Source organism: Schistocerca serialis, unplaced genomic scaffold (assembly GCF_023864345.2).
Source record: "Schistocerca serialis cubense isolate TAMUIC-IGC-003099 unplaced genomic scaffold, iqSchSeri2.2 HiC_scaffold_1329, whole genome shotgun sequence".
NCBI lineage: Eukaryota > Metazoa > Arthropoda > Insecta > Orthoptera > Acrididae > Schistocerca > Schistocerca serialis.
In genome coordinates this window covers 87,821-107,160 of record NW_026047546.1, presented here as the reverse complement: position 1 = coordinate 107,160, position 19,340 = coordinate 87,821, and the positions used below count along the sequence as shown (strand labels likewise).

Here is a 19,340-nt window from a genome sequence, read left to right as displayed (position 1 = left end):
TGGGCGAACCTCCACAACCATTTTGTGCACTTATGCAATGATTTCTGGAGTAGTGACACGTCTTGGCCGGCCACTGTGCTAATCATCTAAGATCTCTCGACTAAATGTAAATTCATTTACCCACTTGGCAACAGTTGTATATGAAGGAGCATTGTCCCCAGTGTATTCTGGAAATCGGCATGAATGTCCTTTGCTTTCATACATTTCTTTACAAAGTACTTAATCACTGCTCGAATCTTGAACTTTCATTTTTTTATTTTTATTTTTTTTTCTCCCATCTTTGCAAATCACTACGTGGGAACAACAGAGCCACTTCACAGCCACAGCTCTCTTCCAAGAGCATGACACCTGTTTACAGACAACAGTCCAATGAATATCACGTGAAACACTCGTTGTGCTGGTGCTGACCTCTTGTGGTGATTCCGAGAACTTTTCAAACCACCCTCGTACACCAAAGAAAGGAAGGAGTGCCTTACTTGTTGTTGGTAGACTAAGCTACATGAAGACATGCAAAAATTTGTTCAATAAAAATATTAGAATGGAGGAGGGATTATGCGCTTACGTTATGATACAATGGTTAAATTGTGTTGAAATTATTTCAGTAATGTATGAGATCATGGAAGTAAGTGCAGTCAGCTGGTTATCACCATTCCCTACATCTACATCTATACTCACAAAGCAAAGTCAGGTGTGGGTGGATGGTACGTTATGTGTCATGTCTCACCCCCACCCTCTTCCCCAATCCATTCGCAAATGATTCGTGGGAAGAAAGATTGCTGGTAAGCTTTCATGTGAGGTCAGGGGTCTCTCTAATTTTACCTCCATGGTCTTTTCGCGAAATACAGGGTGTACATAAAGTCAAAGAATACTTTCAATTATCGACTGCGGCAGTCGCTTCCCGTATTCTCTCCCAGAGCTCTGCTAAATCACGTGGTGGAGGCAGTACATACACTAGATCTTTAATGTGTCCCCACAGTAAAAAGTCACACGGAGTGAGATCTGGTGATCGGGAAGGCCCTTTCATGAAACAGCTGTCCCCTTTTGTAGCAAGGACGATCTATCGATGCAGCAGCTCCGTGTTCAGGTACCGACTAACTTCACGATGAAAATGGGGTGGAGCCCCATCCTGCTGAAAGATGAATGGAGAGTCCGATTGCATTTAAGGCATCAGCCATTGCCCCAACATGTCCAAGTAGGAATATCCAGTGACAGTGCTCTCGGCAAAGAACAATGTGGCCTGTACAGTTTTTGACGCAACACAGCACAAAGAACATTTACCATTGGGGAATCATGCTCAAATTCGGTGCATTCATGGGGAATGCTTTGAATCCCATATTCAACAATTATGCCTGTTCACTTTCCCATTAGTGTGAAAAGTGGCTTCATCGCTAAAAATTAAGCGATCAACAATGCCATCCCCATCCTCATTCAATTGTTGCAACTGTAAACTAAACTCAAAACACTTGTCTTTGTCGTCATTGAGCTTCTGCACTAGCTCCAATTTGAATGGTTTCATAGACAGCTTCTGTCACAGGACTTTCCACACTGTCATAGGAACAATTTAGAGTTCACGAGATGCATGATTCACAGATTCCTTTGGACTCTTTACAGATGTCTCTCGTACGTGCTCCACATTCACTTCACTCGCACTGGGACATCTGCCTCTCTCTGTTGGGCACAAGCAACCCGTCGTAACAAATTTGTTGTGCCAGTGGTAAATGGCCTTCCTTGTTGGTGGCTTCTTGCCATACTTGGTTCTAAACAATCGTTGAACAGCTGTAGCACACTTGTTTTTCTCGAATTCCAACACACAGAAAGCTTGCTCTGCACCTGAACGCGCTACATTTGTGACTAGCACTGATTATCAGCAACTTACCAAACTACGCTGTGGCGGCATACATGAAAAAAAAAACTTTCAGGGTTTCTCTTCAAAATGACATGTATAATATCTGTCAAATGTTTGGTTCTTGTGCAATAAATAATTGAAAGTGTTCCTGGACTATATGTACACCCTGTATATGTTGTAGGAAGCAATATACTAGTAACTCTTCTAGGAACGATAATTAATTGAAACCCTCAGCTTCCGACAGGTGTTGTTGATATACGTCGATAGGGACAGCTGAAAATGTGTTCCCTGACTGGGACTTGAATCCAGGATCTCCTGCTTACATGGCAGACGCTCTATCCGTCTGAGCCACCGAGGGTACAGACGAATAGCGCGACTGCAGGGACTTATCCCTTGCACGCTTCCCGTGAGACCCACATTCCCAACTGTCCACCGTCTATATATGTAATGTACCTAATAGATATTTGCCCTTTCGCTCATTACTCGCACACACTAAGTTGTCGGTTCCCATAAGAGTTCAGGCAACCTGTGCGCATTCGCACAGACGAAGGTCAATGGCTGGGTAGCCTGTAACTATATATATGAAGATAGTAATTGTTCTCGAAAGAACAGATACCATTGATCACCGTGCAGCTTCTCTAGAATAAATGATAATTAATTGAAACCCTTAGCTGCCGACAGGTGTTGATATACCTCGATGGGGACAGCTGAAAATGTGTGTCTGCCACGTAAGCAGGACATCCCGGGTTCGAGTCCCGATCAGGGCACACATTTCCAGCATTCCCCATTGAGGTATACCAACAACACCTGTAGGCAGCTGAAGGTTTTAATTAACATTCATTCTAGAGAAGCTGCACAGTCATCAATGGTATCTGTTCTCTCGAGTACAATTACTATCTTCATATATATATTCTAGGAATGTATGCTCTTGGAAGCTTTGACAGTAAAGCGCACAGTGGTGCAGAATGCTTCTCTTGCAGCGTCGCTCTGGGATTGGCTGAGCATCATCTTCACTCTCTTACTAAATGAACCTTTAACGAAATGTGCTGTTCTGCTTTGTATGCCCTTGTTCTTGTGTCTTTCCTATCTGACACAGAAACCAGCCTGATGAGGTTCATAAAGTATTGATTGAACAAGGGTTTTGTAAGCTGCCTGCATTGTGGGTTGCCTCCACCTCCTCAGGATCTTCCAATGAGTCTGTTTGGTGTCAGCCTCAGCAATAAGTTTCATGTGTTCATTTTACTTTAAACTGCTCCATACATACATTCCTAGATGTTTTATGGGAGTGATTGCATCCAGTGAGTGTTCTGCAGTTGTTCAGCCATATAGCAGTGGGTCTTCCTGCCTATTTATTTGCAATGCATTAAATTTGTTTTACGTTGAGGGTCACCTGCCAATCCCTGCACCAAGCATTGATCATTTGCAGATTGTGTTGGATTTCGATTCAATTTCCTAGTGTTGCAACATCTCTGTACACAACAGTATTTTCCATGAAAATCTTCAAGGTACTTTCAACATTTGGACATTTATTTATTGTACATCTGAAGGTTTCTCTCTATTGAAAATGACATGTTGTTTTCTGTTACCTAGAAAATCTTCAGTCCAATCACTCAGCTTGTCCAATATTCCATATGCTCCTGTTTTGTTGTCAAAGGTATGAAATTGTGTCGAACACATTCCGGAAGCTGAGAAAATGTTTTTTTTCCCCTTTAAGATTCATTTTTGTAAGTTAGTTTCTGTAGTTGTAAATTATTTTATTGAGGTTGGATTCCTCTGGGAACCATGTTCTCAACTACCACGGTATTAGTACTGTAAACAAGAAAAATGGCAGCCTCAGTTGTAAGAGATTTGAAATCATTTATTACAGCAAATTGATTTCAGTCACTGCATCGCCATTTTCAGTACAAAAATAAGTATTGAAGACTCGTGTAATTAAAGCACATACTAACAACTTCAACATGGCCGTCCGCAGCTTGTGGTCTAGTGGCTAGCGTTGCTGCCTCTGGATCACAGAGTACCGGGTTCGATTCCCGGCTGGGTCGGGCATTTTATCTGCCCAGGGACTGGGTGTTGCGCCATCATTTCATCATCATCATTATTTGTGAACGTGGCTAAAATTTGACTGTGTAAAGATTGGGACACTGTACGGGCACTGATGATCGTGCGGTTAAGCAGCCCACAAACCAATCATCATCATCCTCATTCAACGTGGCCAGAAACAGAAGAAATATTTGTTCACTGGCTGCTATGTTTATTGTGTGTTGAGGTCATGTTAAAAGTTATAATATGTGCTTTTATTGCACAAATTTTAAAACTAATATTTGCACTGAAGAGGGTCCTGTAGTGAATGAAATAGATTTTCTGTAATAAATGATTTCATCTCTCTTAAAATCGAGGCTGCCATTTTTTAAATTATTTTTTTTATCTTTTTTTTTTTTTTTTTTTTTTTACACAGGAGCTATTATTATATTATTATTATTATCTTTCCTTTCTCAGGCCTTAGGTCTGGTTCGGAATGAAAGTGACGCGGACTTTGATCAAGCGTCACTTCCTTTTAACTGTACGGTATATGCTACATTGCGTTTAGGAACTTTCGGGTAATTGAACATGTATCAATAATTACGGATTTCTGAAGTTGTATATATAAGTTTGGATGTAGCTGTATTGCATTGATGTACTGGTGGATATTGCGTGGTATGACTCCTGTAGTTGAAAGTATAATTGGTATAATGTCAACTTTATCCTGATGCCACATGTCCTCGACTTCCTCAGCCAGTTGGATGTATTTTTCAATTTTTTCTCCTGTTTTCTTCTGTATATTTGCTGTATTGGGTATGGATATTCAATTAGTTGTGTTAATTTCTTCTTTTTATTGGTGAGTATGATGTCAGGTTTGTTATGTGGCGTTGTTTTATCTGTTATAATGGTTCTGTTCCAGTATAATTTGTATTCATCATTCTCCAGTACATTTTGTGGTGTATACTTGTATGTAGGAACGTGTTGTTTTAAAAGTTTATGTTGTAAGGCAAGCTGTTGATGTATTATTTTTGTGACGTTGTCATGTCTTCTGAGGTATTCTGTATTTGCTAGTATTGTACATCCGCTTGTGATGTGATCTACTGTTTCTATTTGTTGTTTGCGAAGTCTGCATTTATCTGTTGTGGTATTGGGATCTTTAATAATATGCTTGCTGTAATATCTGGTGTTTATTGTTTGATCCTGTATTGCAATCATGAATCCTTCTGTCTCACTGTATATATTGCCTCTTTTTAGCCATGTGTTGGATGCGTCTTGATCGATGTGTGGCTGTGTTAGATGATACGGGTGCTTGCCATGTAGTGTTTTCTTTTTCCAATTTACTTTCTTTGTATCTGTTGATGTTATGTGATCTAAAGGGTTGTAGAGGTGGTTATGAAATTGTAGTGGTGTAGCCGATGTATTTATGTGGGTGATTGCTTTGTGTATTTTGCTAGTTTCTGATCGTTCTAGAAAGAATTTTCTTAAATTGTCTACCTGTCCATAATGTAGGTTTTTTATGTCTATAAATCCCCTTCCTCCTTCCTTTCTGCTTAATGTGAATCTTTCTGTTGCTGAATGTATGTGATGTATTCTATATTTGTGGCATTGTGATCGTGTAAGTGTATTGAGTGCTTCTAGGTCTGTGTTACTCCATTTCACTACTCCAAATGAGTAGGTCAATATTGGTATAGCATAGGTATTTATAGCTTTTGTCTTGTTTCTTGCTGTCAATTCTGTTTTCAGTATTTTTGTTAGTCTTTGTCTATATTTTTCTTTTAGCTCTTCCTTAATATTTCTATCATCTATTCCTATTTTTTGTCTGTATCCTAGATATTTATAGGCATCTGTTTTTTCCATCGCTTCTATGCAGTCGCTGTGGTTATCCAATATGTAATCTTCTTGTTTAGTGTGTTTTCCCTTGACCATGCTATTTTTCTTACATTTGTCTGTTCCAAAAGCCATATTTATATCATTGCTAAATACTTCTGTTATCTTTAGTAATTGGTTGAGTTGTTGATTTGTTGCTGCCAGTAGTTTTAGATCATCCATGTATAGCAAATGTGTGATTTTGTGTGGGTATGTTCCAGTAATATTGTAACCATAATTTGTATTATTTAGCATGTTGGATAGTGGGTTCAGAGCAAGGCAGAACCAGAAAGGACTTAATGAATCTCCTTGGTATATTCCACGCTTAATCTGTATTGGCTGTGATGTGATATTATTTGAATTTGTTTGGATATTAAGTGTAGTTTTTCAGTTTTTCATTACTATGTTTAGGAACTGTATCAATTTAGGATCTACTTTATATATTTCCAATATTTGTAGTAACCATGAGTGGGGTACACTATCAAAAGCTTTTTGGTAATCGATGTATGCGTAGTGTAGCGACCTTTGTTTAGTTTTAGCTTGATATGTCACCTCTGCATCTATTATCAGTTGCTCTTTACATCCTCGTGCTCCTTTGCAACAGCCTTTTTGTTCTTCATTTATAATTTTGTTCTGTGTTGTATGTGTCACTAGTTTCTGTTTAATGACTGAAGTTAATATTTTGTATATTGTTGGTAGGCATGTTATGAGGCGATATTTAGCTGGGTTCGCTGTGTCTGCTTGATCTTTAGGTTTCAGATAAGTTATTCCACGTGTAAGTGTATCAGGGAATGTGTATGGGTCTGCAATGTAACTGTTAAATAATTTAGTTAGATGTGAATGTGTTGCGGTGAACTTCTTTAACCAGAAATTTGCTATTTTATCATTTCCAGGGGCTTTCCAATTGTGAGTAGAATTAATTGCTTGGGTGACTTCATGTTGCAAAATTGTTACTTCAGGCATTTGTGGTATCATCTTGTATGTGTCTGTTTCTGCTTGTATCCACCGTGCATGCCTGTTATGTTGTACCGGGTTTGACCATATGTTGCTCCAGAAGTGTTCCATGTCTGTTATGTTTGGTGGATTGTTTATTTCAATGTGTGTGTTATCTATTGTCTGGTAAAATTTCTTTTGGTTTGTGTTGAATGTTTGGTTTTGTTTCCTTCTATTTTCACTTTTTTTGTACCTTCTGAGTCGTTTGGCGAATGCTTGTAATTTCTGCTTCTTTTCGTCTAATTGCTCTGTCGCTTCTTGTTGTGAGATTTTACCTAACCTTTTTCGTTTTTTTTTCCGAGATTTCATTTCTTATAAATTGTGTTAGCTGTCCGATGTCTTTTCTCAGTTTTTCTATTTTGATCTGTAGCCTGTGTTGCCATGCTGGTTTTGTGGGTTTCTTCTGTGTGTTGGTTGGTTCTGATCTCTGCCTAGTGTGTACATTTAGTGTAGTGAGTGCTCCTATATATACCAGTAGTTGTAACTCTTCCATAGTTGTTTTCATTTATTTTGTTGTGTATGATTGTGTTGATTGTTTTTATTGTTGTTTCGACTTGTGGGTTATTTGGTGGTCTATGTAAGAATGGTCTAATGTCTGTATTTGTGTCTTTGTATTCTATATATGTTAGCTGAAATTTTTCTTCTATATCTAATATCTGTGTCACTTTGTGTTCTATTTGTGCTTGTTCTGGTGGCTGCCTTAAGATTTCGTTTTCCTCTGATTGTTTAATTGGTGCGTGTTGTTCTTTGTTTGTTTGCTCTGGGATGTTTGAGTCCATTACTGTATTTTCTTCTTCTTCTGATTGCACATTATTTTGTTCCAGTATTTGTTGTACTTGTTGTTTGATGTTATCTAATTCTGACTGGGGTATCCTGTTATTTTTTATTATTACACGGATCTGATCAGCTAGACGTTGTTCTGTTAAAAATTTTAATTCTGGGTATCTGGTAATAAATGTTGTGTATACTTGTGATCTGTATCCAGTTGTGTTGGTTCCTAGGTTTGTTGCTTGGTAATAACAGAACATGAGGTGTCGATTAACTTCATCTGACCATCTCATCCTCTGTCTTTGTTTTCCTTCTAGGGTGGTTGCAGGAAGCATATCCTGCAAAACACCTCTATTTGGATTTAAATCATTGTCCAGTTGGCCAGCAGTGTCGTTACCATTGTGGGCGGGCATAGGGTTCAAGCGTCGTCCCCGACCATGACGGCGCTTGTCCGAGGCTTCATTAGTTCTGTCCTGAACCAACTAATCACACTAAAAGGGGGGTTAGCCCTATTAGTGGTTTGTTCTTTTCGTCGCCTTTTACGACTGGCAGAACATACCGGAGGCCTATTCTTTTCCCGGGCCTCCACGGGATTTTTTATTATTATTATTATTATTATTATTATTATTATTATTATTATTGTTTCTTTACTTTCTCAGACGTTAAGTCTGGTTAAAAATGGAAAGTGACGCGGACCTTGATCAAGCGTCACTTCCTTTTAACTGTATGGTATGTGTTATATTGCATTTAGGAACTTTCGGGTAATTGAACATGTATCAATAATTACAGATTTCTGTAGTTGTATATACAAGTTTGGATGTAGCTGTATTGCATTGATGTACTGGTGGATATTGTGTGGTATGACTCCTGTAGTTGATAGTATAATTGGTATAATGTCAACTTTATCCTGATGCCACATGTCCTTGACTTCCTCAGCCAGTTGGATGTATTTTTCAATTTTTTCTCCTGTTTTCTTCTGTATATTTGTTTTATTGGTGAGTATGATGTCAGGTTTGTTATGTGGTGTTGTTTTATCTGTTATAATGGTTCTGTTCCAGTATAATTTGAATTCATCATTCTCCAGTACACTTTGTGGTGCATACTTGTATGTGGGAACGTGTTGTTTTATAAGTTTATGTTGTAAGGCAAGCTGTTGATGTATTATTTTTGCTACATTGTCATGCCTTCTGGGGTATTCTGCATTTGCTAGTATTGTACATCCGCTTGTGATGTGATCTACTGTTTCTATTTGTTTGCAAAGTCTGCATTTATCTGTTGTGGTATTGGGATCTTTAATAATATGCTTGCTGTAATATCTGGTGTTTATTGTTTGATCCTGTATTGCAATCATGAATCCTTCCGTCTCACTGTATATATTGCCTTTTCTTAGCCATGTGTTGGATGTGTCTTGATCGATGTGTGGCTGTGTTAGATGATACGGGTGCTTGCCATGTAGTGTTTTCTTTCTCCAATTTACTTTCTTTGTATCTGTTGATGTTATGTGATCTAAAGGGTTGTAGAAGTGGTTATGAAGTTGCAGTGGTGTAGCCGAAGTATTTATATGAGTGATTACTTTGTGTATTTTGCTAGTTTCTGCTCGTTCTATAAAGAATTTTCTTAAATTGTCTACCTGTCCATAATGTAGGTTTTTTATGTCTCTAAATCCCCATCCTCCTTCCTTTCTGCTTAATTTGAATCTTTCTGTTGCTGAATGTATGTGATGTATTCTATATTTGTGGCATTGTGATCGTGTAAGTGTATTGAGTGCTTCTAGGTCTGTGTTACTCCATTTCACTACTCCAAATGAATAGGTCAATATTGGTATAGCATAAGTATTTAAAGCTTTTGTCTTGTTTCTTGCTGTCAATTCTGTTTTCAGTGTTATTGTTAGTCTTTGTCTATATTTTTCTTTTAGTTCTTCTTTAATATTTGTGTTATCTATTCCTATTTTTTGTCTGTATCCTAGATATTTTTAGGCATCTGTTTTTTTCCATCGCTTCTATGCAGTCGCTGTGGTTATCGAGTATGTAATCTTCTTGTTTAGTGTGTTTTCCCTTGACTATGCTATTTTTCTTACATTTGTCTGTTCCAAAAGCCATATTTATATCATTGCTGAATACTTCTGTTATCTTTTAGTAATTGGTTGAGTTGTTGATTTGTTGCTGCCAGTAGTTTCAGATCATCCATGTATAGCAAATGTGTGATTTTGTGTGGGTATGTTCCAGTAATATTGTATCCATAATTTGTATTATTTAGCATGTTGGATAGTGGGTTCAGGGCAAGGCAGAACCAGAAAGGACTTAATGAGTCTCCTTGGTATATTCCACGCTTAACCTGTATTGGTTATTATTGTTATTATTATTATTGTTATTATTATTTGAGGTGTTAATGACAGAACTGCAATATCCAAATTGTGCCTCCAATCTTTCTTTGATTGCAGTTGCATGAAACCATGGTATCACTGATGAACAGAGATTCTACTTTACAAGAGTCAATGGACTTTGGTATAGCATATAATGACTTGTTCTATATACTGGATCTTGTGGCGCAAAAGAGGATGGCAAGACATGTGACACTAAGTTTACCTGAAATGTCTACCCTCGCAGGTAAGAAATGGTAACTTGGAAAAACATTGCAAATAATGATTGGTCTTTCAATTTATGTGCCAGAACTTTGTAAGAACTGTGTTCACGATGGTCTGGCTGAATTAATTTCTGCAAAATGCTGCATTTTTAATAAAATAGAACAAAGTGACACCTGTAAAATCATTAGGATGATGAAACTTTGATGTGGCTTATGAAACAAAAATAATTTTCAGACGATCCTCGTTTAGAGCATCTCATTGGCATGCACTCGGATGAAACACGTGAAACCGAAAGTTCCAACAAATTCTCAAATACCTGTGAGTGGAATCAACATATGGATGCTTTACTGTCTAATAATGATCAGCTGGTTCAATCATTAAGAGACCTCATTGCTGTATGGTAAGTTCCAGCAAATGTATGTTTCTATATTTCAATTGATGTCCAGTGTATAATCTTGATTTAAATAATTGAAATAACAAAATTCATATCTTTGTGGACTGACTGGCTGCTATGCTACAGAATACAAAAACTGTAACATACATATTTAGAAGTATTTATTGCAGTGTCATGGTGTAATGTCAGTTTGAAACAGCAAGGTGTGAGGAAGGGACCTCCAGGAGTACGTGCATCCTATTTGTTCTACACAAGTATTGTAACATTAAGAGTCAAGACAGCTGTAACGGAACTTGAATAGCGTAAAGTTATCATTAAAAATGCATGCCACGCGATTTGTTAAGATTTGGTCGGTCATAATAATAGTAACATGCTTTCGAATACAATTAAAATATAATGGCGATACCTGTTTAGCGTTATTGGAAATAATATGAAATAAATTAATGAATAAGGTAGCCGATCCTATAAGAAGAGGTAGAAGTGGGCATATTAAGGTGTTTTGCTTTATGTCGACTAAGCCGATGGTACGGCGTCCTTTTTTTTTTCCATTTACTCTTGGAAGAAGGAAAAAAAAAGAAAACAAGTAACGAAGTGCTAATTGTGCGTTGTGAAAAATATAGGGGCGAATTTTAAATAGCTACAGTGTATAATCAGACTAACAAATGGACATTCAGTTACGCGAAATAGCGGACAGTGAAATGTGGTCATTAAACTGAGTACACCTACAGGGCGGTCAATTCCGGGATAAGTCTATTCGCATCTCACGAGAGACGCGGTATTGAGACCGGTTGTTTTTTTTTTTTTTTTTTATTATATCACGGGGAGCGGGCTTCAATTTGTAAAAAGGAGAAAAGCTGTATCATTATCATTGACTGTTGGTGTTAAGCAACCAAAACTGTTCATCAAAGGGTTTCGGTGAATGAGTGGTGAATGCGAAATGAAACTGTGAACGAAGTTATGTTAAATAAAGCAGAAGAGACAAGACAGTTTGGTCGTATCTGTTATTATTCCATAAACTGTAACATTTATTCTCGTTGTACGAAGCCTTTATAGACGATCGTTATGACAATTTGCTTTGAAGGGATCTCGTTACAAGTTAAGTTTTGGGGACCTGGTCAACAGGGGATAGGTCGTAGATCTTAACTACTGCAGCTATTCTGGAATCAGGTGCTACCGTGACCGTTGTGTGTTGTCAATGGCTTAAGGTCATCATATCTCATGCTATAAGATCGACGCGCCTTTCCTCTTGGTATAACGGTGTCTCACGGTAACCACGACAACGCCGACGGCGAAGGAAGATACGGTAGAGTATCACACATTATTACTCTTGCGTTTTGTTTTGGAAGTTGTGATTCGAACTCCTTTGTTCACCAGTTTGTTGTTTTCATTTCTATGAGAGGTATATGTGTCACCTTGTGTGCTCTCACTGTTCATCTCATTTACTTGTGATTGGAGTATATTCTTACAACATGACTGGTATTCTATAACCAATGTATAATATGACAGTTTCCAAGACTACGGGAAGAGAACACACACATAATCATTAAACTGTCCAGTAGAGCTCAGATGCTGCTTACGGTTGCCACACCAGGGAAGGTTTGGGACGTTTACCATTTGTAATTTTGGTTCAGGGCTCCCTCAATGGGTTAGACTGTGTCTGCTTTCCTAACTACTGATACAAAGACCTAACTGCAAGATAAGATCTACAGGTAGCACATTTCTCAACACTTCATTGCAGTAGACTGTGCGGAAAATGTTTCAAAGAGCTCTTTTGCAGTGTATGTTAATTCTGCTGCAATCTTAAAGGTTTTGCAGTTTTCGATCCTGAATTACACATTTAACGCTCATTGCATGTACCGTATTTACTCGAATGCAAGCCGCACCTGAAAAATGACTCGAAATCAAGGAAAAAAATTTTTACGAATCTAAACCGCACCTGGAATTTGAGACTCGAAATCCAAGACGAGAGGAAAGTCTTAGACCGCACCTCCAAACCGAAACAAAGTTGGTCCATTGTAACATGAGACACAATTAAGGTCGAATGGATGAAGATACAGCTACAGTAGTTTGGTTCGAGTCGTAAGCTTAAGAGTTAAGATTTACCAAGTACCCATTGCTATGTGTCAGGCGCTCCGTCTGTATTTATACAGGTACCCTTCCTTTTTCACGTGTTTCGTCTGGTTTGAATCTATTGCTTATTGGGCTTTGATCTGATAAGTGCTGTTCTCTTTGTTATAGGTGTTTACGTCACTCTAAGCTGAAACTGCATTATTGTACTGTATCGTGCATTGTTTGTTGCATTCTGATAATGAGTGTTTACGACCTGTAGCCGCTCGCGGCTTGGCTCGCTTTTGTGCGCGCTACCGCCGCTTACAATACAAAAAAGGAGAGGAATTGTCTCATAAGCGAAACAAAGGCAAGAGACTGATATTCGTTGTTACTTACACTGCTGCTTTCTTTGATAATGATCAACAAGAATCAAATAATATACTGCGTATGATAGAAGATGTTCTGAACGAGAGTTAAGCGAAAATTTTTCTCCGTTTGAAAATCTTTGCAGACGCCTCTTTAGTACATTACATTCTTCTCAGAAATTAGTCATTTTAGATTTAAAAATCTAGTCAGTTGCCGTGCTTCATTTCTGGCTATCACTATTCAGCATAAGAATAATATGAATATAAACGTGACATGATATGTATATTTTTCCATGTTTGCTGTTGTCTCACTCTAGTTTCGTAGTTTATTTGGCAGACAGGATTTAAATGATATAGCAGCAAACACGAAAGAATACACGGCATTATGTTTACATTCTTCTACCTTTTTGCTGAGGCAGAGGTTTTGGTGCCAGTATTTATCTTTGTGCCTGTGTAGCGCTCATATATTCGACGGCAGAAGTTAGTTGTGGCGGCACCTACCAACATTTTTCAGAACTTCCGCTTACTTTGCACTCGATTCTAAGCCGCAGGCGGTTGTTTGGATTACAAAAACCAGAAAAAAAGCGCGGCTTAGATTCGAGTAAATACGGTATTCAATCTGTATGTGTGATAAAATAGTGGTGTTCCTTTTAATCACATGTCCTGTGCTGTGTTTGGCTGACAGAAGCAAACTGTGCCGAATTTGAATTGAAATATATGCGAAGATAATTGCCTTATTTTGTTAATTTTTTTTTGTACTTGAGCTTTTGTATAATGAAATGTGCAGATTGGTATCCCACATTAAAGATCTGTCCAAAACACATTATTTCCAGTATCATTTGTTAAAATAGTCTCAGGAAAAGTGGCATAGGTAGCAAGCTATTACCATACAGGTATATTGCTCTGTTGGAATTTCGTGTACCCTTACCTGGATCTGCACTGTTTATAGTTCTCAGTTGTTGTTCAGGTATGGTCTGGATGCACTAACTTACCTCACTTTCACCCTGAACCCATATTCCAAATATTTGTCTGATACACAGCACATTCTATTCATATTTTGCTATTCTGACTCACAATATGTACACTCGTTTGTAAGAAAATAAAATTCTCAAGAACTCTGGTACAATACACTCAGAAGAAGAAACTTGCTAATAATGCATTTGAATCTCCCAAATGCTGTCAATGAGTGAGGAAATTCTCAGCAAGTAGCAACTAAAGGTAACAGGACATGTGTCACAGGCATCTTTTATGAAGCTCTGGTTAGATGGTCCTACTTGCGTGAACATGTGCTAGTGCTTTCCGAGACATTTACAAACTTTCCTTCTCTACAGCAGATAGAATTCCCAATTGATATTGACATTCTACTAAATTTATTCCAAACCATTGTGGCATGGTTGTGCAGCAGCATTATAATGTGATTAATATTAAAAAACAGTCCTGGCCCACATGTTTGTTCTCAGTGGTTTTTAAACCATCTTGTAAGGTTTGCTTCCTGTTAGGTTACCATTTAACCTAATGATTCCATAACTCTCTCACTCTCTCTCTCTCTCTTTTTTTCTTTCTTTCTTTCTTTCTTTCCAGCTCCTTGCTGGTGACATCTTCTACAAGGTTGAGAAAAACCTGGGTATTTAGGAAAAACTCGGATAAAATTTTTTTTGCCATTTTTTCATATTGGTAATGAAGCATCTAAATTTAAAGTCCCATGATTAAGTTATTCAGAAGTCTAACCCATTCTAACTTCTGCAGAAAAGATAATTTACATGTAAAAGTTAGTTTTATTCATTACCAGCTTAGCATCTGCCACTTCACTCACTCAGGCTGTGTGCTCTGCACAGATTTTTTAAAACTGAATTTTTATGTTGTTCACAAATTGCACTAACTTCTAAACTTTTCATGCTAATTAAGGCCATAGAAGCATGGTCTTTCCCAAATGTACTTCTTACCAAAAAGTGATTCTTTTAGCGGGAGTCAAAGATGGGCATTAATCATGCCTTTTGCATTCTTGTGGAGACATTTCCATTTAAACGTTCATCCCTAAAACACATTTTTTTATATGTAACTGATAAGTGAAATACCAATTTTCAGATTTTTAACTTTAAAATGTTTTTTAATACAAGAAAATATTTTCTTACACACTTTCATCTCTCGTTTCATCCCCTAAGGAGTTGAATTTCCAAAAACAGTGTAACAGCTATTTTTTTTATTTCTAACTGAGAAGCCAAATTGCAGTTTTGAGATTTAGCTTTAAAATACGTTCATAATGAAATATTTGCGTAACAAAATCTCATTCTCTGTTTCACCACATTAGCATTGTAATTTCCAAAAACACTGTAACACAGATTTTGTTAAAAAAATGTCTATAACCAAGAAGACAAATACCAATTTTCATAGCTGTAGCTTCAAAGAAACGTCAGGAGTTCTTTAGAGCTATCTTCGAAATCGACTTAATAGCTAATATTTTCAGAAAGCTTTCCTTCTATTATGCGTGTGATTTCAAAAATCCCTTCCTAAACAATGCCTTCAGTATAAGATCAACAGTCTCTCCAGATTTAAAGATCCTGTCTTTGGCAGTTTGGTTTGGGTGTGATGAGTCATTCACGACATTGCGTTTTATATGTATGATAGACAGATTGTAATTTAGAGAGAAACCTTCAAATCATTTGGATAAAGATGTATAAGTAATAGCTAGATTCCTTACAGTTTGATGCAGGATACAAATTCATCTGTGCAAAATAGCTCAGTCAGAGCAAATTTTCAAAGGATAGAAAACCCAGGATGGAACATGGACAATATGAAAGGAGATAGTGCTACTTACCACACACAACAGGCATTGAGTGGCTGGCAACAGATGATTGCTGGGAGGACTGTTGCCAGCTTTTCATGGGAACTACTGGTGGAAACTATAGTATGATTAAAATTATGTGTTAGTTGACACTTCTGGCTTTGTATCTGCTTTCCTGAAATCGGAGTGCTCAATGTCACACACATTTACTGTTGCCAAACTGCAACAGCAATTGGTTCACTTCCAAGTGCTTGTCTGGCTTTCTTTCCTGATGATGTTTTCAGATCCCGAATCCTGAGTCTGACCCTCTTATTTTGTATTTCAGTATACCTGATACACAAGGCGCAATTCAGCGTTACGTATACAGTTTTTATAATCCTAGAGACGAGCTTATGTTAGACAAGCTTCACGTGACATTGCATGAAGCAGAATTTTTGAAGACTGCACTTAATCTATTTGCACTTGTTTTTCTTCCTATCATTCGCTTTTCATTGAAATCTGCTTGTGCTGTCTATAACCTGCAACTGAGTGCCAAACAGGACTGCTCATCAGTTGGTAATACGGCAGCTGGTGTAGGCAGTGAGAGGATGGTTTCAGATAATCAGTCAGAGAGAGAACTTACAATTTGCTTTTAGCACTCAAACTGGAGTTTTTCGGTCTTAGAGTTTGCTTGTAGAGGTTAACTCTAATAGCCGTGAAAAAAGTGATTGTGACTTTACTTCTGCTGTAGATTGTTGACTGCCACTTTGTTGGCTACATTGCAAATCACTGGGTTTTGTTTAGTTTAGGACACAAGTTTAAATTCAGGGCTGTACAATGATCCTTCTGGCGCAATTGAGTCGTGTGTCACTTAAAATCAGCTGTGGACAGATCATCTCCTATTGCTGTCTTATCTCGTGCCAACCGCTTCAGACATTGCCCTACGTTACACAATAACAGCATTCGAGAAGCGAGCCCGCTGTGTTTCTGTGCCGCCTGTAACAGAGTGGTAGCCGGCAACCGATGTGGCAAAACTGTAGCAGCAAGTGACAGACGTCAACTATTGAGTAATTGTGATCGGAGCATTATCGTCTGTAGAGCACTGACAACACGGAGGTACTGTGTACATGCGGAAAGCAGGTGCACCAAGTCAGTTGCCACTGTCAGCGATCTCCTCGCGTGACTCCACTGTAGTTGATTACTGTGAAATTTGGTTGATTTTTCTCACCGAACATGAATGTGTATCCATCTTAAGTGCTTATGTATTTGTACTTGTTCTTCATTATAAGAATTAGATAGTGTTTAGACTTAATGGGCATGTTAATCTACTGACTGTCTGTTTGAAAAAGTAGATGAATGTTATCAGTTTATTTAATATGTGATTCCCTTCTAGTGAACTGACTATCCAATAAAAAATTCATGTACATGTGAGTTAATGACTAATCTTATTTGTCCTTATTGTTACATGTGTAGCTGGATATCAGTGTCATAAGTCTCTTTCTGCCAGTGATGTCCTGTGAATCTGTGCTTGTAGTTCTTTGCTGATTGTATCACTTACATCCACTGTTTGTTGCTGTGGGTAATCAACACAAAAAGCACTTTATTTCTATTTTTAGGTGGCAACAACCATTTGAGACAGGTGTTCCAGAAGATATGGTTGTAAATGGAAAGAACATATTGCAGCATACAGCACACTGGGATCGTGTAACAGCTTTCTTGGAAAGAAAGCAAATGAAGGAATAAGTTGTGGGGAAATCATATTTGAAAATTAGGATTTACAAATTTATTTATAGATAACTTTTGTTAAGTATTAAAACAATATGAAGTTATGTTGCTCTGTTAACTTGCAAGAACCTGGTTGAGTTATAGCTTTTTATACATTTATCTGTGCAATATGTAAATTAAAATAAACTACTTTCTTCATATACTACTACATAGTAATGGTCTTTGCAATGCACCGATGCACAACTGTGATTTCATATATGTAAGTATCTGAGTATGTGGCATTGCCTGTGTATGCAACCCCCCCCCCCCCCCAAACACACACACACACACACACACACACACACACACACACACACACACACACACACACACACACACACGCACACGCACACGCACACGCACACCCCCCCCCCCCCCCCGACCCATTATGCTCCCACCCCTCCCCGTCCATCTGTCGCCTCCACCCCGTCCTTGTCTGCCCCCTCCCTTCCCTCTGTGGTACATTCAGCAGCAAATGTGAATACTGTCTGCTAAATGTGTTGGTAATAGAGTTAGCAGCAAAGTAGTAATCAATTTAAACATCATGCCTGATATGACATTTTAACTGCATGAACTGCAAAATGTAGTATGTGATAACTTTTTTCGTCACATAATTTTGTGAGGGCTGCAAGTCAGAAAAAATTGAGTAACGGTTTGAAATTAAGTATAAAGTTTGTTGCAAGTCACTAAGTACTCGCGTTGGCAAATACTGGATTGCAAGCATAGTAGCTACATATTATGCAACAAATAGTTTGGAAGTATAGATTAAACACATCGAAGATTGTATAAGCACTGTATTCGTTTCTTTCAATTTTATCAAGTAGCACAAATTGATTAACACAAGCATTTTCACAAAAATGATAAAGTTCAAATGTGAAAGAGTAAATACTTTCCCCTAATTCACGTAAGATTCTTAGTCGGTAAGTATCTTGTACTGTAAACTTTGTAAATAAGGCTTGTCCTTCCTCAGGATTTGAGCTATCTTGTTATCAAGTTTTATGAAATCTGTTCAGCTATTTAGTAATAATAAATTTAAACGTCATGCATGATGTGACCGTTTTTCCATCTCAATGTGTTTGGCATTTTACTCCTGAACTGTAATAGGTAGGTGGTTCTTACCCACACAGCAATTGTTGCCTGACAGTAAGGGATGTGTGTACCAAATTTGGTTGAAACTGATCCAGTGGTTTAGGAGATGTGGAATATACATATGTGTATACATAAGTTTTTGTAATATGGATGGATTATTTGAAGTTTAAAACTTTAGAGGTTGTAACTTTTCCCCGTCAATAAATTGATAGGCTCAGCAGAACAAAACTTTGAAACTCTCTGTAACGGTTTCACTAAAATTTTGGATGGTGTAAGAGCTGAAGTGCTAAACCACTTGATTTCCACAACTGTATTAAAGAGAATTTCAAATAACCATTGTTGTTTTTCTGACTACTGTGTAATATGAAAAAATCAGTATCCTGATACATTTTTAATTGTAATGTGAAAATAATTGGTTCAAAATGGTTCAAATGGCTCTGAGCACTATGGGACTTTACAAAATAATTGAGAGACTTTCTAATGTAATGAAACAACTGTTTATCCTAAACATGAATACAACAGTAGCACTGGTCGATTTTGCCAATGTGGCCCCTCTGTCTGTAACAAGTAAGTATACTCACCATTTTTCAGAATTTGTAATATTAATATGGAAGTTACATAATTTATCTCAGTTTGAAAATAACAGTTAAAATAAAATTTTTTGTGTCATCTCATTCTCACTGTAGGCACATACCGTGGGAAGCAAGGAGGGGATATTGTTTGGTGGCTGGTATCCTCTTCTGTAATACAAACTGTCCACAAGTATTAGTTGGGTTCTTTACTCAAAAGAATAGAAAATTACTCAACTCAAGATAGTCCAGGTGTTGTGGTACAAGCTCTCC

General features: G+C 37.7%; 1 protein-coding gene across 1 annotated transcript in view; it reads left to right on the top strand.

Moving 5' to 3' along the window:
- The window catches only part of LOC126439535 (uncharacterized), an 81,534-nt gene extending 63,959 nt beyond the window's left edge, over positions 1 to 17,575 (top strand). Inside the window, exons 8-10 of the mRNA XM_050090569.1 lie at positions 9,933 to 10,098; positions 10,311 to 10,476; positions 17,262 to 17,575. Coding sequence (XP_049946526.1) covers positions 9,933 to 10,098; positions 10,311 to 10,476; positions 17,262 to 17,388 — 459 coding nt within the window. The 3' untranslated portion in view covers positions 17,389 to 17,575. The remainder of the gene's footprint in view (positions 1 to 9,932; positions 10,099 to 10,310; positions 10,477 to 17,261) is intronic.
- The last annotated feature ends 1,765 nt before the right edge of the window (positions 17,576 to 19,340 follow it).